Source organism: Oncorhynchus nerka, linkage group LG16, assembly GCF_034236695.1.
Source record: "Oncorhynchus nerka isolate Pitt River linkage group LG16, Oner_Uvic_2.0, whole genome shotgun sequence".
Taxonomy (NCBI): domain Eukaryota; kingdom Metazoa; phylum Chordata; class Actinopteri; order Salmoniformes; family Salmonidae; genus Oncorhynchus; species Oncorhynchus nerka.
Window position 1 is genome coordinate 33105353 of NC_088411.1, and position 25369 is coordinate 33130721.

Below are 25369 nucleotides of genomic sequence, written 5' to 3' on the forward strand. Positions count from 1 at the left end.
GTCAGGGCGTGAGTTGGGGTGGGTTGTCTATGTTCTTTTTTCTATGTTGTATTTTCTACGTGTATGGTTCTATTTTTTTTGTTATTTTTTGTTGTTGAATTTTCTCCCTTTTTCTCCCTAATTTCGTGGTATCCAATTGTTTTAGTAGCTACTATCTTCGCTACAACTCCCGTACGGGCTCGGGAGAGACGAAGGTCATCAAATCAAATCACATTTATTTATATAGCCCTTCGTACATCAGCTGATATCGCGTCGCTCCACAGGTAGTATCACTTTTTCACTTCATTTCATTACAGTCCCAACGGTGTGATTTGTTTGATCGTAGCTAGCTACATAGCTAGCTACATAGCCGTCTTTGTTTCAAAGATAATTGTGTAGTCTAGAGCGATTTTCTAGGTTAGCTAGCCAGCTAACGCAACGTAACGTAACCAACACTGCTAGCTAGCCAGCTAGCTCCCCCGATAAGCAGCATTGTAGAAACTTCACACTCAACGGTACGACTTGATTAGGTAGTGTCAACAACGCAGCTAGCCTACCCCAGCAGTACTCTATCATTTTAATCATTTTAGTCAATTAGATTCTTGCACGTAATTTAACTTTCTGAACATTCGAGACGTGCTAGTCCACTTGTCATTCCAATCTCCTCTGCATTAGCGTAGCCTCTTCTCTAGCCTGTCAACTATGTGTCTGTCTATCCCTGTTCTCTCCTCTCTGCACAGACCATACAAACGCTCCACACCGCATGGCCGCAGCCACCCTAATCTGGTGGTCCCAGCGCACGACCCACGTGGAGTTCCAGGTCTCCGGTAGCCTCTGGAACTGCCGATCTGCGGCCAACAAGGCAGAGTTCATCTCAGCCTATGTCTCCTCCAGTCCTCGACTTCTTGGCTCTGACGGAAACATGGATCACCACAGACAACACCGCTACTCCTACTGCTCTCTCTTCGTCCGCCCACGTGCTCTCGCACAGAGAGCTTCTGGTCAGCGGGGTGGTGGCACCGGGATCCTCATCTCTCCCAAGTGGTCATTCTCTCTTTCTCCCCTTACCCATCTGTCTATCGCCTCCTTTGAATTCCATGCTGTCACAGTTACCAGCCCTTTCAAGCTTAACATCCTTATCATTTATCGCCCTCCAGGTTCCCTCGGAGAGTTCATCAATGAGCTTGATGCCTTGATAAGCTCCTTTCCTGAGGACGGCTCACCTCTCACAGTTCTGGGCGACTTTAACCTCCCCACGTCTACCTTTGACTCATTCCTCTCTGCCTCCTTCTTTCCACTCCTCTCCTCTTTTGACCTCACCCTCTCACCTTCCCCCTACTCACAAGGCAGGCAATACGCCGACCTCATCTTTACTAGATGCTGTTCCTCCACTAACCTCACTGCAACTCCCCTCCAAGTCTCCGACCACTACCTTGTATCCTTTTCCCTCTCGCTCTCATCCAACACTTCCCACACTGCCCCTACTCGGATGGTATCGCGCCGTCCCAACCTTCGCTCTCTCTCCCCCGCTACCCTCTCCTCTTCCATCCTATCATCTCTTCCTCTGCTCAAACCTTCTCCAACCTATCTCCTGATTCTGCCTCCTCAACCCTCCTCTCCTCCCTTTCTGCATCCTTTGACTCTCTATGTCCCCTATCCTCCAGGCCGGCTCGGTCCTCCCCTCCCGCTCCGTGGCTCGACGACTCATTGCGAGCTCACAGAACAGGGCTCCGGGCAGCCGAGCGGAAATGGAGGTCGCCTCCCTGCAGACCTGGCATCCTTTCACTCCTCCTCTCTACATTTTCCTCCTCTGTCTCTGCTGCTAAAGCCACTTTCTACCACTCTAAATTCCAAGCATCTGCCTCTAACCCTAGGAAGCTCTTTGCCACCTTCTCCTCCCTCTTGAATCCTCCTCCCCCTCCTCCCTCTCTGCAGATGACTTCACAACCATTTTGAAAAGAAAATCCGATCCTCGTTGCTAAGTCAACGACACCGCTGGTTCTGCTCACACTGCCTACCCTGTGCTCTGACCTCTTTCTCCCCTCTCTCTCCAGATGACATCTCACGTCTTGTGACGGCCGGCCGCCCAACAACCTGCCCGCTTGACCCTATCCCCTCCTCTCTTCTCCAGACCATCTCCGGTGACCTTCTCCCTTACCTCACCTCGCTCATCAACTCATCCCTGACCGCTGGCTACGTCCCTCCCGTCTTCAAGAGAGCGAGAGTTGCACCCTTCTGAAAAAACCTACACTCGATCCCTCCGATGTCAACAACTACAGACCAGTATCCCTTCTTTCTTTTCTCTCCAAAACTCTTGAACGTGCCGTCCTTGGCCAGCTCTCCGCTATCTCTCTCAGAATGACCTTCTTGATCCAAATCAGTCAGGTTTCAAGACTAGTCATTCAACTGAGACTGCTCTTCTCTGTATCACGGAGGCGCTCCGCACTGCTAAAGCTAACTCTCTCTCCTCTGCTCTCATCCTTCTAGACCTATCGGCTGCCTTCGATACTGTGAACCATCAGATCCTCCTCTCCACCCTCTCCAGTTGGGCATCTCCGGCGCGTGCCCACGCTTGATTGCGTCCTACCTGACAGGTCGCTCCCTACCAGGTGGCGTGGCGAGAATCCCGTCTCTCCTCACCACGCGCTCTCACCACTGGTGTCCCCCAGGGCTCTGTTCTAGGCCCTCTCCTATTCTCGCTATACACCAAGTCACTTGGCTCTGTCATAACCTCACATGGTCTCTCCTATCATTGCTATGCAGACGACACACAATTAATCTTCTCCTTTCCCCCTTCTGACGACCAGGTGGGAATCGCATCTCTGCATGTCTGGCAGACATATCAGTGTGGATGACGGATCATCACCTCAAGCTGAACCTCGGCAAGACGGAGCTGCTCTTCCTCCCGGGGAAGGACTGCCCGTTCCATGATCTCGCCATCAGTTGACAACTCCATTGTGTCCTCGTCCCAGAGCGCTAAGAACCTTGGCGTGATCCTGGACAACACCCTGTCGTTCTCAAATAACATCAAGGCGGTGGCCCGTTCCTGTAGGTTCATGCTCTACAACAGAGAGTACGACCCTGCCTCACACAGAAGCGGCGAGGTCTAATCCAGGCACTTGTCATCTCCCGTCTGGATTACTGCAACTCGCTGTTGGCTGGGCTCCCTGCCTGTGCCATTAAACCCACAACTCATCCAGAACGCAGCCCGTCTGGTGTTCAACCTTCCCAAGTTCTCTCACGTCACCCCGCTCCTCCGCTCTCCACTGGCTTCCAGTTGAAGCTCGCATCCGCTACAAGACCATGGTGCTTGCCTACGGAGCTGTGAGGGGAATGGCACCTCACTACCTCCAGGCTCTGATCAGACCCTACACCCAAACAAGGGCACTGCGTTCATCCACCTCTGGCCTGCTCGCCTCCCTACCACTGAGGAAGTACAGTTCCGCTCAGCCCAGTCAAAACTGTTCGCTGCTCTGGCCCCCCAATGGTGGAACAAACTCCCTCACGACGCCAGGACAGCGGAGTCAATCACCACCTTCCGGAGACACCTGAAACCCCACCTCTTTAAGGAATACCTAGGATAGGATAAAGTAATCCTTCTCCCCTCCCCCCCTTAAAAGACCTAGATGCACTATTGTAAAGTGGCTGTTCCACTGGATGTCATAAGGTGAAAGCACCAATTTGTAAGTCGCTCTGGATAAGAGCGTCTGCTAAATGACTTAAATGTAAATGTAAATGTAAAGTGCTGTACAGAAACCCAGCCTAAAACCCCAAACAGCAAACAATGCAGGTGTAAAAGCACGGTGGCTAGAAAACTCCCTAGAAAGGCCAAAACCTAGGAAGAAACCTAGAGAGGAACCAGGCTATGTGGGGTGGCCAGTCCTCTTCTGGCTGTGCCGGGTAGAGATTATAACAGAACATGACCAAGATGTTCAAATGTTCTAAATGACCAGCATGGTGAATAATAATAAGGCAGAACAGTTGAAACCGGAGCAGCAGCACAGTCAGGTGGACTGGGGACAGCAGAGTCATCATGTCAGGTGGAAGTCCTGGGGCACGGTCCTAGGGCTCAGGTCTCCTCCGAGAGAGAGAAAGAAAGAGAGAATTAGAGAGAGCATATGTGGGGTGGTCAGTCCTCTTCTGGCTGTGCCGGGTGGAGATTATAACAGAACGTGGCCAAGATGTTCAAATGTTCATAAATGACCAGCATGGTTGAATAATAGTAAGGCAGAACAGTTGAAACTGGAGCAGCAGCATGGCCAGGTGGACTGGGGACAGCAAGGAGTCATCATGTCAGGTAGTCCTGGGGCATGGTCCTAGGGCTCAGGTCCTCCGAGAGAGAGAAAGAAAGAGAGAAGGACAGAATTAGAAAACGCACACTTAGATTCACACAGGACACCGATACACAACCCAACCAAGCCTGGCAACCTTGGTTAGCGCACATTGCGCCCGGCCCGCCACAGGAGTCGCTGGTGCGCGATGAGACAAGGACATCCCTACCAGCCAAGCCCACCCTAACCCAGATGACGCTAGGCCAATTGTGCGTCGCCCCACGGACCTCCCGGTCGCGGCCGGTTACGACAGAGCCTGGAGTCTGATGTTTTTTTTGTGAACATTAAATATGAACAATTTCCACGCTGCGCTTTGGTCTCATTACAACTACGATCGTTACAGAATCACCCACCAACCAAGGACCAAGCAGCGTGGTGGTAAGGAGCAGCACTATCTGGTGGAGGTGACAACATGGGACCAAATAGAGAGTTGATCGGTCAACCCAGGGAGAGTGCCGGAGCCCGCCTGGGATTGTCTGGAGCAGTGCGAGGAGGGTTACAGGAGAATGGAGTTGGCGACACGAACATGGCAGCGCAACTGGCCTAGTATGGTTCTCAATCAGAGGCAGGTGTCGTTCGTTGTCTCTGGTTGAGAATCACACTTAGGTAGCCTTTTCCACCTGTGTTTGGTGGGTGATTATTTTCTGTTTAGGTTGTTTCCCTGATAGAACGGTGCGCTTTCGTTTTCTCCGTTTGTCATTTTGTTTGAGTGTTTTTTTGTGAACATTAAACATGAACAATTTCCACGCTGCGCTTTGGTCTCATTCCAACTACGATTGTTACAAGAGGTCTGTAATTTTTATCATAGGTACACTTCAACGGTAAGAGACGGAATCTAAAACAAAAATCCAGAAAATCACATTGTATGAGTTTTAAGTAATTCATTTGCATTTTATTGCATGACATAAGTATTTGATCACCTACCAACCAGTAGTTTTTATTTAAGAAGCCCTCCTGTTCTCCACAGGACGACTGCACCGTATGGAGGGGAGGATGGATGGGGCCATGTATCGCGAGATCTTGGCCAATAACCTCCATCTCTCAGTAAGAGCGTTGAAGATGGGTCGTGGCTGGGTCTTCCAGCATGACAACGACCCGAAAGACACAGCCAGGGCACCTAAGGAGTGGCTCCGTAAGAAGCATCTCAATGTCCCGGAGTGGCCTCTGCCAGTCTCCAGACCTGAACCCAATAGAAACCCGAAGGCGACAGCCCCGAAACCTGAAGGATCTGTAGAAGGTCTGTATGGAGGAGTGGGCCAAAATTCCTGCTGCAGTGTGTGCAAACATGGTCAAGAACTACAGGAAACGTATGATCTCTGTAATTGCAAACAAAGGTTTCTGTACCAAATATTAAGTTCTGCTTTTCTGATGTATCAAATACTTATGTCATGCAATAAAATGCAAATTAATTACTTAAAAATCATACAATGTGATTTTCTGGATTTTTGTTTTAGATTCCGTCTCTCACAGTTGAAGTGTACCTATGATAAAAATTACAGACCTCTACATGCTTTGTAAGTAGGAAAACCTGCAAAATCGGCAGTGTATCAAATACTTGTTCTCCCCACTGTATGTACTTTCCCTTGCTCTTAGATCAATCATCCAGAACATCCAACATATCTTTCTAATCACACCTCCCATTCCTATCAAATAAACCGACAATCTCCCTTAAAGCTGTGCCTCCTCTCCTCCTGTGTCATTTCCGATACACCACCACAATAGCCCACACCCAAACCACCAGCAAATTCACTACCAGATTATTTGAACTGCAGTCATTTCAAGTCAACCACAACCCTGATTATTTTTTACACCAGTGTTATTTCATACATGCAGCTAACTTTTCGCTTTCTTTCATTCAGTTTCTTTCACACTGTTTTGGATTGCTTTATGTGATGCAATAGATTGAAGATGAACTGCTTTTCTGAACTTATACAGTAGGCCTACTTCAATGACAGTATCTGGCCATTGGAGGGCATTATATGCAAAGAAATTGTATGGGTGAAACAAAGCGCTGTAAGGCTTACCATCATTGGATTCAGTACCATAACAAAATACCAAAAAATATCCAATATAGAGACAATCTAAATGCAATGCAATTTCCTGGTGCAGCAGCTTGGTAATTCTGAGGTGGGTGTATGTTTAATTTCCTATCTACCAGTAGCTATGAATTTTACACTGAGTGACAGGTTGAATATTGAATATTCATCATGTCGTTTTCATTAACATGTTGGATGCTTCATTTACAGCAAATGTAATAACATGGCATTAGCAAGAGTTTGAAAGGAATTCCTCATGAGATATACTAAACTCAATCAAATGTTGCAGGCCTACTTTGCACATTAAAGTGTGGCCTATTTGAATTGTGTTTCAAATAACACGAGAACATGAAATCCCAAGTTCATCCATATCTGAGAAACATAAGACTATCATTGAATAGATATTGATGTGGCAGTGAATGTTTAGGCCTGGTAATTTCCACGTAAAAAGACCTGTGAGCACCAACATGGAAAGTTCATAGGAGCATGTCAAATTGGGTGTCACATGCAAGCAAAGAGTCTATATAAAAAAAAGTGGAATAACCAAAGGCATTTATTTCCTGTCAAACAGGAAAACACCTACCAGGAAAAAGTCTTAAAAGTTACTAGAAATACATCAAAACACAATGTTGAAGTCAAGACCCCTGCCAACTAACATCAACACTTATGTCGTTTTTTGATAAAATGTTCTGCCGTCTGTAAACATTGCCTTGTGCCTTGACATTTCGTTAGTGTTTTTACCGATATCAATTTTGTTTTTGAATTATGAAATGATTAAAACTAGAAATTCCATTACTGAATTTCCCCCCCAAAAAATCAGTAACGGAATTTCTTCAATTGAATTGGCTTCAATGGGAAATCATAGTAGTCACACACCACAGTTGGATTTACTGTAGAGTTCAGTGCAGTACACAGAGCACACCAGAGTTGGATTTACTGTAGAGTTCAGTGCAGTACACAGAGCACACCACAGTTGGATTTACTGTAGAGTTCAGTGCAGTACACAGAGCACACCAGAGTTGGATTTACTGTAGAGTTCAGTGCAGTACACAGAGCACACCAGAGTTGGATTTACTGTAGAGTTCAGTGCAGTACACAGAGCACACCAGAGTTGGATTTACTGTAGAGTTCAGTGCAGTACACAGAGCACACCAGAGTTGGATTTACTGTAGAGTTCAGTGCAGTACACAGAGCACACCAGAGTTGGATTTACTGTAGAGTTCAGTGCAGTACACAGAGCACACCAGAGTTGGATTTACTGTAGAGTTCAGTGCAGTACACAGAGCACACCAGAGTTGAGTACACTATAATTTACTGTAGAGTTCAGTGCAGTACACAGAGCACACCAGAGTTGAGTACACTATCATTTACTGTAGAGTTCAGTGCAGTACACAGAGCACACCAGAGTTGAGTACACTATCATTTACTGTAGAGTTCAGTGCAGTACACAGAGCACACCAGAGTTGAGTACACTATCATTTACTGTAGAGTTCAGTGCAGTACACAGAGCACACCAGAGTTGAGTACACTATCATTTACTGTAGAGTTCAGTGCAGTACACAGAGCACACCAGAGTTGAGTACACTATCATTTACTGTAGAGTTCAGTGCAGTACACAGAGCACACCAGAGTTGAGTACACTATCATTTACTGTAGAGTTCAGTGCAGTACACAGAGCACACCAGAGTTGAGTACACTATCATTTACTGTAGAGTTCAGTGCAGTACACAGAGCACACCAGAGTTGAGTACACTATCATTTACTGTAGAGTTCAGTGCAGTACACAGAGCACACCAGAGTTGAGTACACTATCATTTACTGTAGAGTTCAGTGCAGTACACAGAGCACACCAGAGTTGAGTACACTACAATTTACTGTAGAGTTCAGTGCAGTACACAGAGCACACCAGAGTTGAGTACACTATAATTTACTGTAGAGTTCAGTGCAGTACACAGAGCACACCAGAGTTGAGTACACTATAATTTACTGTATTGTACTGTACTATATTCTACTTTACTGTACTCTCCTGAACTCTACTCCAGTGTTCTGTGCTATGCTGTACTGTACTCTACTGAGATATACTGTGCTTTACTTTGACGTCCAAACTTGTGAAACATATGACTGGTTCAGATTTAGACCGGTCCAGACCAACCAAATTGGGTCTTGTTTGGGGGCAGAGCGCATTCAAATAATAGCCAATGTGTAGAATTATTCTCAAATATGCAAAGGAGGATATTAAATATTTATAGCTTTGCGTACATAATTAGGATATACCACCATGAAGGGAATAACATTTCATATGCATAAATTAGGCACTTACGTGTGTGTAGTGCAGATGAGGGACCAATGATGAAATTCCGTTTCCGGGTGTAAATCAACTTCACTTACTGTAGCTCAATAACCAGAATAGATTTTTCTCTAAGTCAATGTGTCATGTTATAGTTGACACCCTGTTCCTTCTGCAGACATCGTTGAATTTGAATTCAGAACAGATATTTAATCATTTCACACCACCCTTGATAAGAAAGAGATTGGGGCAAGAACCACAAAGCCCCAACTATCAATGTACCAATCATGGTTAGCCCAAGCTACAATCTAGTGGGTTTTCTGATAATCTCCCTCTCGGAAGACATAAAAAGACAAGGTTTCCCTGGGAAGAACCCTCCCTAGACGCAAAGGATTCTACAAATATTTAAGAGTTTGGGGAAAACGTCTACACATAAAAAACTGAGGGCAATTTTAGAAAAATTCTGTTACCAAACTTAGCATCTGCACAGTTCTTCCAGTAAACGTGTTTTGTAGAATGTTGAATGTAAGTTGTTAAACTTAGTCATTTTGTATAGAGTTCCATGGTTTGTTAAAGTTTGAAATCAATCGTTTTTTGTTTGGCATACATTCTCAGCGCAATTCCGTTACCATAGAGTTGCCCGCCTACAGAACAAAGACTGTAAGAAAAAATAACACATTGACAAATTATTTTCTGGGATTTTCAGTTGGGTCCAATGTGGAAAACGGCTTAGAAAGATAGAATAGTGAACAACTCTTTCTAACATCAAAATGGTGTTGTTTTTGACCCACTTATGAATCCCACAGTGTAATCTTGTTATTCTTTGTTTAATAATGTACAGTAGGTTTATCTCTGATTTTGCTTTTGCTTTGATCCATATTCCCTATCAGATGTGTTCTTAGAAGATCAAGTTTACACTAGTCTGACTCCATGCCTCCAGATCAACCAGGACAAAATAGGAATTGAGGCAACACTCAATGGGGGGGGGGGGGTTCATTATACAACATTAAGACACCATGGGGACAGAGATTTGTTTACAAAGGAATACAAAATAATTGATTGTGTGTTGTGAGTCTATGCTACAATTATGATTTTTATTTAACATATTTATATTAACCTAGACACAGCCTACTTACGGGGTATCAAAGTAATACATGCTTATCACAGTTGCTGTCACTTTTGGCCAATAAAAGACATCCAAGGTAGGACAAAAATAAACATATTTGGGGGATTGAATGATCCCATTATTTAAAAAAAGATTCCTTGAGAGTTGTCTAAATATGATACAAGCAGAAGAGTTCTGCTGCAGAACTTGTGTTTATTTCCAGAAGATGTGGCCTTAATCTATTCACATTTTCTGGCTATACTACTGCAATTACAGTCCAATATAATTGTTGGACAGTGCTTTAGGGCATTTCAATTTCAATCTCTTACTAGCCAAGATCAAATGTGAAATTATGGATCTGAGATTCATGTATATTTGATCAAAAGCTGTATGAGCTGACAAGTCTTAAAAATCCTGCCTCTAAGCGTTTATCACACCGCAGAAAAAAACCCTTGTGAATGATTTTTTATGCTAGAAAAAAAGACCTTTTAATGAAACAATGAATAATAATTATCTAAAGGACCTTTTGTTTCAAATCCAGCATTTCTTCTTGACTTCTGATCGAAACAGATCAAATCTTATCAGTATGATGAAACATGTGCAGCAGAACAACATCAACGAATGCAGTAAACATTCAAAACAACATTTGCATATTACTTTCAACTTCCCAATTATATCACCATACACGGAAAATGCAAACATGAATGCATAATGCACATGCTGCCAATCCATTCTAATAGTTGTTCTGACTGAGTAACCTACAGTTAAACAGTTTCAAGTTGGGAGATAAACAGTGACTCACAAAAGTCATCAGACTGTGATTTAAACAGTAACTCAAAGAGATGATGGTTATGATATGGCAGCCCCTGAAGGGATAGAGGTAGGTACGTTATCACAAAAACACTGTGCTTAGCTCTTCCACCACCGCAGGCCATGCTTTCAGTGAGATTACTGATAACCTACAGCAGTCTGGGGCCCGCTCTCTCTGCTTACATATGCACCTTTATTTTCCCCATGATCTGGCCAGGTGGAACAAAAATGAAAGCCTTTATTTATTTATATTCTTTATTTTGGCTCAGCACAGCTGCCATGACCTGGGGACCAGTAACAGCATTGGTTGATATCTCAGTCTGTAGAAAGGTTGCCAAGTGCCTTGAAGACCGTAGCTAGGGAGAGATAGGCATCAGTTATTAGGGGGGTGCCGATGGGTGACTGACAGGAGAGACAGACAGGAGCAGACATCAGTCACCAAGGCTGTGGGGATGGGTGACTGACAGGAGAGACAGACAGCAGCAGACATCAGTCATCAAGGCTGTGGGGATGGGTGACTGACAGGAGAGACAGACAGGAGCAGACATCAGTCATCAAGGCTGTGGGGATGGGTGGCCAAGAGGGGAGACATACAGCAGCAGACATCAGTCACCAAGGCTGTGGGGATGGGTGACTGACAGGAGAGACAGACAGCAGCAGACATCAGTCATCAAGGCTGTGGGGATGGGTGGCCAAGAGGGGAGACATACAGCAGCAGACATCAGTCACCAAGGCTGTGGGGATGGATGGCCAAGAGGGGAGACATACAGCAGCAGACATCAGTCACCAAGGCTGTGGGGATGGGTGGCCAAGAGGGGAGACATACAGCAGCAGACATCAGTCACCAAGGCTGTGGGGATGGGTGGCCAAGATGGGGGAGACATACAGCAGCAGACATCAGTCACCAAGGCTGTGGGGATGGGTGGCCAAGAGGGAGACATACAGCAGCAGACATCAGTCACCAAGGCTGTGGGGATGGGTGACCAGAGGGAGACATACAGCAGCAGACATCAGTCACCAAGGCTGTGGGGATGGGTGGCCAAGAGGGGAGACATACAGCAGCAGACATCAGTCACCAAGGCTGTGGGGATGGGTGGCCAAGAGGGGAGACATACAGCAGCAGACATCAGTCACAAGGCTGTGGGATGGATGGCCAAGAAGGGAGACATACAGCAGCAGACATCAGTCACCAAGGCTGTGGGGATGGGTGGCCAGAGGAGACATACAGCAGCAGACATCAGTCACCAAGGCTGTGGGGATGGATGGCCAAGAGGAGACATACAGCAGCAGACATCAGTCACCAAGGCTGTGGGGATGGGTGGCCAAGAGGGGAGACATACAGCAGCAGACATCAGTCACCAAGGCTGTGGGGATGGGTGGCCAAGAGGGGAGACATACAGCAGCAGACATCAGTCACCAAGGCTGTGGGGATGGGTGGCCAAGAGGGGAGACATACAGCAGCAGACATCAGTCACCAAGGCTGTGGGGATGGGTGGCCAAGAGGGGAGACATACAGCAGCAGACATCAGTCACCAAGGCTGTGGGGATGGGTGGCCAAGAGGGGAGACATACAGCAGCAGACATCAGTCACCAAGGCTGTGGGGATGGGTGGCCAGAGAGGAGACATACAGCAGCAGACATCAGTCACCAAGGCTGTGGGGATGGGTGGCCAAGAGGGGAGACATACAGCAGCAGACATCAGTCACCAAGGCTGTGGGGATGGGTGGCCAAGAGGGGAGACATACAGCAGCAGACATCATGGGTCACAGCAGCAGGCTGCTGGGGATGGGTGGCCAAGAGGGGAGACATACAGCAGCAGACATCAGTCACCAAGGCTGTGGGGATGGGTGGCCAAGAGGGGAGACATACAGCAGCAGACATCAGTCACCAAGGCTGTGGGGATGGGTGGCCAAGAGGGGAGACATACAGCAGCAGACATCAGTCACCAAGGCTGTGGGGATGGGTGGCCAAGAGGGAGACATACAGCAGCAGACATCAGTCACCAAGGCTGTGGGGATGGGTGGCCAAGAGGGAGACATACAGCAGCAGACATCAGTCACCAAGGCTGTGGGGATGGGTGGCCAAGAGGGGAGACATACAGCAGCAGACATCAGTCACCAAGGCTGTGGGGATGGGTGGCCAAGAGGGGAGACATACAGCAGCAGACATCAGTCACCAAGGCTGTGGGGATGGGTGGCCAAGAGGGGAGACATACAGCAGCAGACATCAGTCACCAAGGCTGTGGGGATGGGTGGCCAAGAGGGAGACATACAGCAGCAGACATCAGTCACCAAGGCTGTGGGGATGGGTGGCCAAGAGGGGAGACATACAGCAGCAGACATCAGTCACCAAGGCTGTGGGGATGGATGGCCAAGAGGGGAGACATACAGCAGCAGACATCAGTCACCAAGGCTGTGGGGATGGGTGGCCAAGAGGGGAGACATACAGCAGCAGACATCAGTCACCAAGGCTGTGGGGATGGGTGGCCAAGAGGAGACATACAGCAGCAGACATCAGTCACCAAGGCTGTGGGGATGGGTGGCCAAGAGGGAGACATACAGCAGCAGACATCAGTCACCAAGGCTGTGGGGATGGGTGGCCAAGAGGGGAGACATACAGCAGCAGACATCAGTCACCAAGGCTGTGGGGATGGGTGGCCAAGAGGGGAGACATACAGCAGCAGACATCAGTCACCAAGGCTGTGGGGATGGGTGACTGACAGGAGAGACAGACAGCAGCAGACATCAGTCACCAAGGCTGTGGGGATGGGTGGCCAAGAGGGGAGACATACAGCAGCAGACATCAGTCACCAAGGCTGTGGGGATGGGTGGCCAAGAGGGGAGACATACAGCAGCAGACATCAGTCACCAAGGCTGTGGGGATGGGTGGCCAAGAGGGGAGACATACAGCAGCAGACATCAGTCACCAAGGCTGTGGGGATGGGTGGCCAAGAGGGAGACATACAGCAGCAGACATCAGTCACCAAGGCTGTGGGGATGGGTGGCCAAGAGGGGAGACATACAGCAGCAGACATCAGTCACCAAGGCTGTGGGGATGGGTGGCCAAGAGGGGAGACATACAGCAGCAGACATCAGTCACCAAGGCTGTGGGGATGGGTGGCCAAGAGGGGAGACATACAGCAGCAGACATCAGTCACCAAGGCTGTGGGGATGGGTGGCCAAGAGGAGACATACAGCAGCAGACATCAGACATCACCAAGGCTGTGGGGATGGATGGCCAAGAGGGGAGACATACAGCAGCAGACATCAGTCACCAAGGCTGTGGGGATGGGTGGCCAAGAGGGAGACATACAGCAGCAGACATCAGTCACCAAGGCTGTGGGGATGGGTGGCCAAGAGGAGACATACAGCAGCAGACATCAGTCACCAAGGCTGTGGGGATGGGTGGCCAAGAGGGAGACATACAGCAGCAGACATCAGTCACCAAGGCTGTGGGGATGGGTGGCCAAGAGGGGAGACATACAGCAGCAGACATCAGTCACCAAGGCTGTGGGGATGGGTGGCCAAGAGGGAGACATACAGCAGCAGACATCAGTCACCAAGGCTGTGGGGATGGGTGGCCAAGAGGGAGACATACAGCAGCAGACATCAGTCACCAAGGCTGTGGGGATGGGTGGCCAAGAGGGGAGACATACAGCAGCAGACATCAGTCACCAAGGCTGTGGGGATGGGTGGCCAAGAGGGGAGACATACAGCAGCAGACATCAGTCACCAAGGCTGTGGGGATGGGTGGCCAGAGGAGACATACAGCAGCAGACATCAGTCACCAAGGCTGTGGGGATGGATGGCCAAGAGGGGAGACATACAGCAGCAGACATCAGTCACCAAGGCTGTGGGGATGGGTGGCCAAGAGGGGAGACATACAGCAGCAGACATCAGTCACCAAGGCTGTGGGGATGGATGGCCAAGAGTGGAGACATACAGCAGCAGACATCAGTCACCAAGGCTGTGGGGATGGGTGGCCAAGAGGGGAGACATACAGCAGCAGACATCAGTCACCAAGGCTGTGGGGATGGGTGGCCAAGAGGGGAGACATACAGCAGCAGACATCAGTCACCAAGGCTGTGGGGATGGGTGGCCAAGAGGGGAGACATACAGCAGCAGACATCAGTCACCAAGGCTGTGGGGATGGGTGGCCAAGAGGGGAGACATACAGCAGCAGACATCAGTCACCAAGGCTGTGGGGATGGGTGGCCAAGAGGGGAGACATACAGCAGCAGACATCAGTCACCAAGGCTGTGGGGATGGATGGCCAAGAGGGGAGACATACAGCAGCAGACATCAGTCACCAAGGCTGTGGGAATGGATGGCCAAGAGGGGAGACATACAGCAGCAGACATCAGTCACCAAGGCTGTGGGGATGGGTGGCCAAGAGGGGAGACATACAGCAGCAGACATCAGTCACCAAGGCTGTGGGGATGGGTGGCCAAGAGGGGAGACATACAGCAGCAGACATCAGTCACCAAGGCTGTGGGGATGGGTGGCCAAGAGGGAGACATACAGCAGCAGACATCAGTCACCAAGGCTGTGGGGATGGATGGCCAAGAGGGGAGACATACAGCAGCAGACATCAGTCACCAAGGCTGTGGGGATGGGTGGCCAAGAGGGGGAGACATACAGCAGCAGACATCAGTCACCAAGGCTGTGGGGATGGGTGGCCAAGAGGGGAGACATACAGCAGCAGACATCAGTCACCAAGGCTGTGGGGATGGGTGGCCAAGAGGGGAGACATACAGCAGCAGACATCAGTCACCAAGGCTGTGGGGATGGGTGGCCAAGAGGGAGACATACAGCAGCAGACATCAGTCACCAAGGCTGTGGGGATGGGTGGCCAAGAGGGGAGACATACAGCAGCAGACATCAGTCACCAAGGCTGTGGGGATGGGTGGCCAAGAGGGAGACATACAGCAGCAGACATCAGTCACCAAGGCTGTGGGGATGGGTGGCCAAGAGGGAGACATACAGCAGCAGACATCAGTCACCAAGGCTGTGGGGATGGGTGGCCAAGAGGGGAGACATACAGCAGCAGACATCAGTCACCAAGGCTGTGGGGATGGGTGGCCAAGAGGGGAGACATACAGCAGCAGACATCAGTCACCAAGGCTGTGGGGATGGGTGGCCAAGAGGGGAGACATACAGCAGCAGACATCAGTCACCAAGGCTGTGGGGATGGATGGCCAAGAGGAGACATACAGCAGCAGACATCAGTCACCAAGGCTGTGGGGATGGATGGCCAAGAGGGGAGACATACAGCAGCAGACATCAGTCACCAAGGCTGTGGGGATGGATGGCCAAGAGGGGAGACATACAGCAGCAGACATCAGTCACCAAGGCTGTGGGGATGGGTGGCCAAGAGGGGAGACATACAGCAGCAGACATCAGTCACCAAGGCTGTGGGGATGGGTGGCCAAGAGGGGAGACAAACAGCAGCAGACATCAGTCACCAAGGCTGTGGAGATGGGTGGCCAAGAGGGGAGACATACAGCAGCAGACATCAGTCACCAAGGCTGTGGGGATGGATGGCCAGAGGGGAGACATACAGCAGCAGACATCAGTCACCAAGGCTGTGGGGATGGATGGCCAAGAGGGAGACATACAGCAGCAGACATCAGTCACCAAGGCTGTGGGGATGGGTGGCCAAGAGGGGAGACATACAGCAGCAGACATCAGTCACCAAGGCTGTGGGGATGGGTGGCCAGAGGAGACATACAGCAGCAGACATCAGTCACCAAGGCTGTGGGGATGGATGGCCAAGAGGGGAGACATACAGCAGCAGACATCAGTCACCAAGGCTGTGGGGATGGATGGCCAAGAGGGGGAGACATACAGCAGCAGACATCAGTCACCAAGGCTGTGGGGATGGGTGGCCAAGAGGGAGACATACAGCAGCAGACATCAGTCACAGACAAGTCACCAAGGCTGTGGGGATGGGTGGCCAAGAGGGAGACATACAGCAGCAGACATCAGTCACCAAGGCTGTGGAGATGGGTGGCCAAGAGGGGAGACATACAGCAGCAGACATCAGTCACCAAGGCTGTGGGGATGGGTGGCCAAGAGGGGAGACATACAGCAGCAGACATCAGTCACCAAGGCTGTGGGGATGGATGGCCAAGTCACCAAGGCTGTGGGGATGGGTGGGAGACATACAGCAGCAGACATCAGTCACCAAGGCTGTGGGGATGGGTGACTGACAGGAGAGACAGACAGCAGCAGACATCAGTCACCAAGGCTGTGGGGATGGGTGGCCAAGAGGGAGACATACAGCAGCAGACATCAGTCACCAAGGCTGTGGGGATGGATGGCCAAGAGGGGAGACATACAGCAGCAGACATCAGTCACCAAGGCTGCTGTGGGGATGGGTGGCCAAGAGGAGACATACAGCAGCAGACATCAGTCACCAAGGCTGTGGGGATGGGTGGCCAAGAGGGAGACATACAGCAGCAGACATCAGTCACCAAGGCTGTGGGGATGGATGGCCAAGAGGGGAGACATACAGCAGCAGACATCAGTCACCAAGGCTGTGGGGATGGGTGGCCAAGAGGGAGACATACAGCAGCAGACATCAGTCACCAAGGCTGTGGGGATGGGTGGCCAAGAGGGAGACATACAGCAGCAGACATCAGTCACCAAGGCTGTGGGGATGGGTGGCCAGAGGGGAGACATACAGCAGCAGACATCAGTCACCAAGGCTGTGGGGATGTGGCCAAGGGGATGGATCAGCCAGGCTGTGGGGATGGAGAGGGGAGACATACAGCAGCAGACATCAGTCACCAAGGCTGTGGGGATGGATGGCCAAGAGGGAGACATACAGCAGCAGACATCAGTCACCAAGGCTGTGGGGATGGGTGGCCAAGAGGGAGACATACAGACATCAGCAGACTGTGGGGATCAGTCACCAAGGCTCAGTCACCCCAAGGCTGTGGGGATGGGTGGCCAGAGGGGAGACATACAGCAGCAGACATCAGTCACCAAGGCTGTGACATACAGGGATGGGTGGCCTGTGGGGATGGAGCCAAGAGGAGACATACAGCAGCAGACATCAGTCACCAAGGCTGTGGGGATGGATGGCCAAGAGGAGACATACAGCAGCAGACATCAGTCACCAAGGCTGTGGGGATGGGTGGCCAAGAGGAGACATACAGCAGCAGACATCAGTCACCAAGGCTGTGGGGATGGGTGGCCAAGAGGGAGACATACAGCAGCAGACATCAGTCACCAAGGCTGTGGGGATGGGTGGCCAAGAGGGGAGACATACAGCAGCAGACATCAGTCACCAAGGCTGTGGGGATGGATGGCCAAGAGGGGAGACATACAGCAGCAGACATCAGTCACCAAGGCTGTGGGGATGGATGGCCAAGAGGGGAGACATACAGCAGCAGACATCAGTCACCAAGGCTGTGGGGATGGGTGGCCAAGAGGGAGACATACAGCAGCAGACATCAGTCACCAAGGCTGTGGGGATGGATGGCCAAGAGGGAGACATACAGCAGCAGACATCAGTCACCAAGGCTGTGGGGGGATGGGTGGCCAAGAGGAGACATACAGCAGCAGACATCAGTCACCAAGGCTGTGGGGATGGGTGGCCAAGAGGGGAGACATGCAGCAGCAGACATCAGTCACCAAGGCTGTGAGGGGATGGGTGGCCAAGAGGGAGACATACAGCAGCAGACATCAGTCACCAAGGCTGTGGGGATGGGTGGCCAAGAGGGGAGACATACAGCAGCAGACATCAGTCACCAAGGCTGTGGGGATGGGTGGCCAAGAGGGAGACATACAGCAGCAGACATCAGTCACCAAGGCTGTGGGGATGGATGGCCAAGAGGGGAGACATACAGCTGTGGGGATGGATGACCCAGAGAGGGGGGACATACAGCAGCAGACATCAGTCACCAAGGCTGTGGGGATGGGTGGCCAAGAGGGGGAGACATACAGCAGCAGACATCAGTCACCAAGGCTGTGGGGATGGTGGCCAAGAGGGAGACATACAGCAGCAGACATCAGTCACCAAGGCTGTGGGGATGGTGGCCAAGAGGGGAGACATACAGCAGCAGACATCAGTCACCAAGGTGGGGATGGGTGGCCAAGAGGGGGAGACATACAGCAGCAGACATCAGTCACCAAGTGGGGATGGACAGGAGACAGCAGCAGACATCAGTCACCAAGGCTGTGGGGATGGATGGCCAAGAGGGAGACATACAGCAGCAGACATCAGTCACCAAGGCTGTGGGGATGGGTGGCCAAGAGGAGACATACAGCAGCAGACATCAGTCACCAAGGCTGTAAGGATGGGTGGCCAAGAGGGAGACATACAGCAGCAGACATCAGTCACCAAGGCTGTGGGGATGGGTGGCCAAGAGGGGAGACATACAGCAGCAGACATCAGTCACCAAGGCTGTGGGGATGGGTGGCCAAGAGGGAGACATACAGCAGCAGACATCAGTCACCAAGGCTGTGGGGATGGGTGGCCAAGAGGGGAGACACAGCAGCATACATCAGTCACCAAGGCTGTGGGGATGGGTGGCCAAGAGGGAGACATACAGCAGCAGACATCAGTCACCAAGGCTGTGGGGATGGATGGCCAAGAGGAGACATACAGCAGCAGACATCAGTCACCAAGGCTGTGGGGATGGGTGGCCAGAGGGGAGACATACAGCAGCAGACATCAGTCACCAAGGCTGTGGGGATGGGTGGCCAAGAGGGGAGACATACAGCAGCAGACATCAGTCACCAAGGCTGTGGGGATGGGTGGCCAAGAGGGGAGACATACAGCAGCAGACATCAGTCACCAAGGCTGTGGGGATGGGTGGCCAAGAGGGGAGACATACAGCAGCAGACATCAGTCACCAAGGCTGTGGGGATGGATGGCCAAGAGGGGGAGACATACAGCAGCAGACATCAGTCACCAAGGCTGTGGGGATGGATGGCCAAGAGGGGAGACATACAGCAGCAGACATCAGTCAGTCCAGGCTGTGGGGATGGGTGGCCAGAGTGGAGACATACAGCAGCAGACATCAGTCACCAAGGCTGTGGGGATGGGTGGCCAGAGGGGAGACATACAGCAGCAGACATCAGTCACCAAGGCTGTGGGATGGGTGGCCAAGAGGGGAGACATACAGCAGCAGACATCAGTCACCAAGGCTGTGGGGATGGATGGCCAAGAGGAGACATACAGCATACATCAGTACAAGGCTGTGTGGGGATGGGTGGCCAAGAGGAGACATACAGCAGCAGACATCAGTCACCAAGGCTGTGGGGATGGATGGCCAGAGGGAGACATACAGCAGCAGACATCAGTGCCAAGGCTGTGGGGATGGGTGGCCAAGAGGGAGACATACAGCAGCAGACATCAGTCACCAAGGCTGTGGGGATGGGTGGCCAAGAGGAGACATACAGCAGCAGACATCAGTCACCAAGGCTGTGGGGATGGGTGGCCAAGAGGGAGACATACAGCAGCAGACATCAGTCACCAAGGCTGTGGGGATGGTGGCCAAGAGGAGACATACAGCAGCAGACATCAGTCACCAAGGCTGTGGGGATGGATCGCAGCAGGTCACCAAGATGGGTGGCCAAGAGGGGGAGACATACAGCAGCAGACATCAGTCACCAAGGCTGTGGGGATGGGTGGCCAAGAGGGGAGACATACAGCAGCAGACATCAGTCACCAAGGCTGTGGGGATGGGTGGCCAAGAGGGGAGACATACAGCAGCAGACATCAGTCACCAAGGCTGTGGGGATGGGTGGCCAAGAGGGAGACATACAGCAGCAGACATCAGTCACCAAGGCTGTGGGGATGGGTGGCCAAGAGGGGAGACATACAGCAGCAGACATCAGTCACCAAGGCTGTGGGGATGGGTGGCCAAGAGGGAGACATACAGCAGCAGACATCAGTCACCAAGGCTGTGGGGATGGGTGGCCAAGAGGGGGAGACATACAGCAGCAGACATCAGTCACCAAGGCTGTGGGGATGGGTGGCCAAGAGGGGAGACATACAGCAGCAGACATCAGTCACCAAGGCTGTGGGGATGGGTGCAGACATCAGTCACCAAGGCTGTGGAGAGAGGGGAGACACAGCAGCAGACATCAGTCACCAAGGCTGTGGGGATGGGTGGCCAAGAGGGAGACATACAGCAGCAGACATCAGTCACCAAGGCTGTGGGGATGGGTGGCCAAGAGGGGAGACATACAGCAGCAGACATCAGTCACCAAGGCTGTGGGGATGGGTGGCCAAGAGGGAGACATACAGCAGCAGACATCAGTCACCAAGGCTGTGGGATGGGTGGCCAAGAGGGAGACATACAGCAGCAGACATCAGTCACCAAGGCTGTGGGGATGGATGGCCAAGAGGAGACATACAGCAGCAGACATCAGTCACCAAGGCTGTGGGGATGGGTAGCCAAGAGGGGAGACATACAGCAGCAGACATCAGTCACCAAGGCTGTGGGGATGGGTGGCCAAGAGGGAGACATACAGCAGCAGACATCAGTCACCAAGGCTGTGGGGATGGGTGGCCAAGAGGGAGACAGTCACCAGCAGCAGACATCAGTCACCAAGGCTGTGGGGATGGGTGGCCAAGAGGGGAGACATACAGCAGCAGACATCAGTCACCAAGGCTGTGTGGGGATGGGTGGCCAAGAGGGAGACATACAGCAGCAGACATCAGTCACCAAGGCTGTGGGGATGGGTGGCCAAGAGGGGAGACATACAGCAGCAGACATCAGTCACCAAGGCTGTGGGGATGGGTGGCCAAGAGGGAGACATACAGCAGCAGACATCAGTCACCAAGGCTGTGGGGATGGGTGGCCAAGAGGGAGACATACAGCAGCAGACATCAGTCACCAAGGCTGTGGGGATGGGTGGCCAAGAGGGAGACATACAGCAGCAGACATCAGTCACCAAGGCTGTGGGGATGGGTGGGAGAGGGGAGACATACAGCAGCAGACATCAGTCACCAAGGCTGTGGAGATGGGTGGCCAAGAGGGGAGACATACAGCAGCAGACATCAGTCACCAAGGCTGTGGGGATGGATGGCCAAGAGGGAGACATACAGCAGCAGACATCAGTCACCAAGGCTGTGGGGATGGGTGGCCAAGGGGAGACATACAGCAGCAGACATCAGTCACCAAGGCTGTGGGGATGGGTGGCCAAGAGGAGACATACAGCAGCAGACATCAGTCACCAAGGCTGTGGGATGGGTGGCCAAGAGGGGAGACATACAGCAGCAGACATCAGTCACCAAGGCTGTGGGGATGGGTGGCCAAGAGGAGACATACAGCAGCAGACATCAGTCACCAAGGCTGTGGGGATGGGTGGCCAAGAGGGGGAGACATACAGCAGCAGACATCAGTCACCAAGGCTGTGGGGATGGATGGCCAAGAGGAGACATACAGCAGCAGACATCAGTCACCAAGGCTGTGGGGATGGAGACATACAGCAGCATACATCAGTCACCAAGGCTGTGGGGAGAGCCAAGGGAGACATACAGCAGCAGACATCAGTCACCAAGGCTGTGGGGATGGGTGGCCAAGAGGGGAGACATCACAGCAGCAGACATCAGTCACCAAGGCTGTGGGGATGGGTGGCCAAGAGGGGAGACATACAGCAGCAGACATCAGTCACCAAGGCTGTGGGGATGGGTGGCCAAGAGGAGACATACAGCAGCAGACATCAGTCACCAAGGCTGTGGGGATGGGTGGCCAAGAGGAGACATACAGCAGCAGACATCAGTCACCAAGGCTGTGGGGATGGAGACATACAGCAGCAGCCAAGGGGGAGACATACAGCAGCAGACATCAGTCACCAAGGCTGTGGGGATGGGTGGCCAAGAGAGGGGCAGACATCAGAGGCTGTGGGGATGGATACAGCAGCAGACATCAGTCACCAAGGCTGTGGGGATGGATGGCCAAGAGGGGAGACATACAGCAGCAGACATCAGTCACCAAGGCTGTGGGGATGGGTGGCCAAGAGGGAGACATACAGCAGCAGACATCAGTCACCAAGGCTGTGGGGATGGGTGGCCAGAGGGGAGACATACAGCAGCAGACATCAGTCACCAAGGCTGTGGGGATGGGTGGCCAAGAGGGGAGACATACAGCAGCAGACATCAGTCACCAAGGCTGTGGGGATGGGTGGCCAAGAGGGAGACATACAGCAGCAGACATCAGTCACCAAGGCTGTGGGGATGGGTGGCCAAGAGGGGAGACATACAGCAGCAGACATCAGTCACCAAGGCTGTGGGGATGGGTGGCCAAGAGGGGAGACATACAGCAGCAGACATCAGTCACCAAGGCTGTGGGGATGGGTGGCCAAGAGGGAGACATACAGCAGCAGACATCAGTCACCAAGGCTGTGGGGATGGGTGGCCAGAGGGGAGACATACAGCAGCAGACATCAGTCACCAAGGCTGTGGGGATGGGTACAGCAGACATCAGTCACCAAGGCTGTGGGGAGGAGGGGAGACATACAGCAGCAGACATCAGTCACCAAGGCTGTGGGGATGGGTGGCCAAGAGGGGAGACATACAGCAGCAGACATCAGTCACCAAGGCTGTGGGATGGATGGCCAGAGGAGACATACAGCAGCAGACATCAGTCACCAAGGCTGTGGGGATGGGTGGCCAAGAGGAGACATACAGCAGCAGACATCAGTCACCAAGGCTGTGGGGATGGGTGGCCAAGAGGAGACATACAGCAGCAGACATCAGTCACCAAGGCTGTGGGGATGGGTGGCCAGAGGGAGACATACAGCAGCAGACATCAGTGCCACCAAGGCTGTGGGGATGGGTGGCCAAGAGGAGACATACAGCAGCAGACATCAGTCACCAAGGCTGTGGGGATGGATGGCCAAGAGGGAGACATACAGCAGCAGACATCAGTCACCAAGGCTGTGGGGATGGGTGGCCAGAGGGGAGACATACAGCAGCAGACATCAGTCACCAAGGCTGTGGGGATGGGTGGCCAAGAGGGAGACATACAGCAGCAGACATCAGTCACCAAGGCTGTGGGGATGGGTGGCCAAGAGGGGAGACATACAGCAGCAGACATCAGTCACCAAGGCTGTGAGGATGGGTGGCCAAGAGGGAGACATACAGCAGCAGACATCAGTCACCAAGGCTGTGGGGATGGGTGGCCAAGAGGAGACATACAGCAGCAGACATCAGTCACCAAGGCTGTGGGGATGGGTGGCCAAGAGGGGAGACATACAGCAGCAGACATCAGTCACCAAGGCTGTGGGGATGGATACAGCAGCAGCATCAGCAAGGCTGGGAGACATACAGCAGCAGACATCAGTCACCAAGGCTGTGGGGATGGAGGTGGCCAAGAGAGGCATACAGCAGCAGACATCAGTCACCAAGGCTGATGGATGACATACAGGGATGGGTGGCCAAGAAGGAGACATACAGCAGCAGACATCAGTCACCAAGGCTGTGGGGATGGGTGGCCAAGAGACATACAGGGACATCAGTCCTGCCAAGGCTGTGGGGATACATACAGCAGCAGACATCAGTCACCAAGGCTGTGAGGATGGGTGGCCAAGAGGGGAGACATACAGCAGCAGACATCAGTCACCAAGGCTGTGGGGATGGATGGCCAGAGGACATCAGACATACAGCAGCAGACATCAGTCACCAAGGCTGTGGGGATGGGTGGCCAAGAGGGGGAGACATACAGCAGCAGACATCAGTCACCAAGGCTGTGGGGATGGGTAGCCAGAAGGGGAGACATACAGCAGCAGACATCAGTCACCAAGGCTGTGGGGATGGGTGGCCAAGAGGGGAGACATACAGCAGCAGACATCAGTCACCAAGGCCAAGGACATCTCACCAAGGCTGTGGGGATGGGTGGCCAAGAGGAGACATACAGCAGCAGACATCAGTCACCAAGGCTGTGGGGATGGGTGGCCAAGAGGGGGAGACATACAGCAGCAGACATCAGTCACCAAGGCTGTGGGGATGGAGTGGCCAGAAGAGACATACAGCAGCAGACATCAGTCACCAAGGCTGTGAAGGGGATGGATGGTCACCAGGCTGTGGAGAGACCAAGAGGAGACATACAGCAGCAGACATCAGTCACCAAGGCTGTGGGGATGAGATGCAGCAGACATCAGTCAAGGCTGTGGGGAGCCAAGAGGGACATACAGCAGCAGACATCAGTCACCAAGGCTGTGGGGATGGATGGCCAAGAGGGGAGACATACAGCAGCAGACATCAGTCACCAAGGCTGTGGGGATGGGTGGCCAAGAGGGAGACATACAGCAGCAGACATCAGTCACCAGGCTGTGGGGATGGGTGGCCAAGAGGGAGACATACAGCAGCATACATCAGTCACCAAGGATGTGGGGATGGGTGGCCAAAGAAGGGAGACATACAGCAGCAGACATCAGTCACCAAGGCTGTGGGGATGGGTGGCCAAGAGGGGAGACATACAGCAGCAGACATCAGTCACCAAGGATGTGGGGATGGGTGGCCAAGAGGGGAGACATACAGCAGCAGACATCAGTCACCAAGGCTGTGGGGATGGGTGGCCAAGAGGGGAGACATACAGCAGCAGACATCAGTCACCAGGCTGTAAGAAGGAGACATGCAGATCACAAGGCCAGGGATGGGATGAAGGGAGACATACAGCAGCAGACATCAGTCACCAAGGCTGTGGGGATGGGTGGCCAGAGGGGAGACCTGCAGCAGCAGACATCAGTCACCAGGCTGTGGGGATGGGTGGCCAAGAGGGAGACATACAGCAGCAGACATCAGTCACCAAGGCTGTGGGGATGGGTGGCCAAGAGGGGAGACATACAGCAGCAGACAT

At 52.1% G+C, this 25369-nt stretch overlaps 1 protein-coding gene across 1 annotated transcript in view; it reads left to right on the forward strand.

The window, feature by feature from the left end:
- The first annotated feature begins 5303 nt into the window (after positions 1-5303).
- Positions 5304-25369, forward strand: part of LOC135561179 (putative uncharacterized protein DDB_G0282133) — a 38961-nt gene continuing 18895 nt past the window's right edge. Inside the window, exon 1 of the mRNA XM_065002319.1 lies at positions 5304-5547. Within this exon, the coding sequence (XP_064858391.1) occupies positions 5304-5547 (244 nt within the window). The remainder of the gene's footprint in view (positions 5548-25369) is intronic.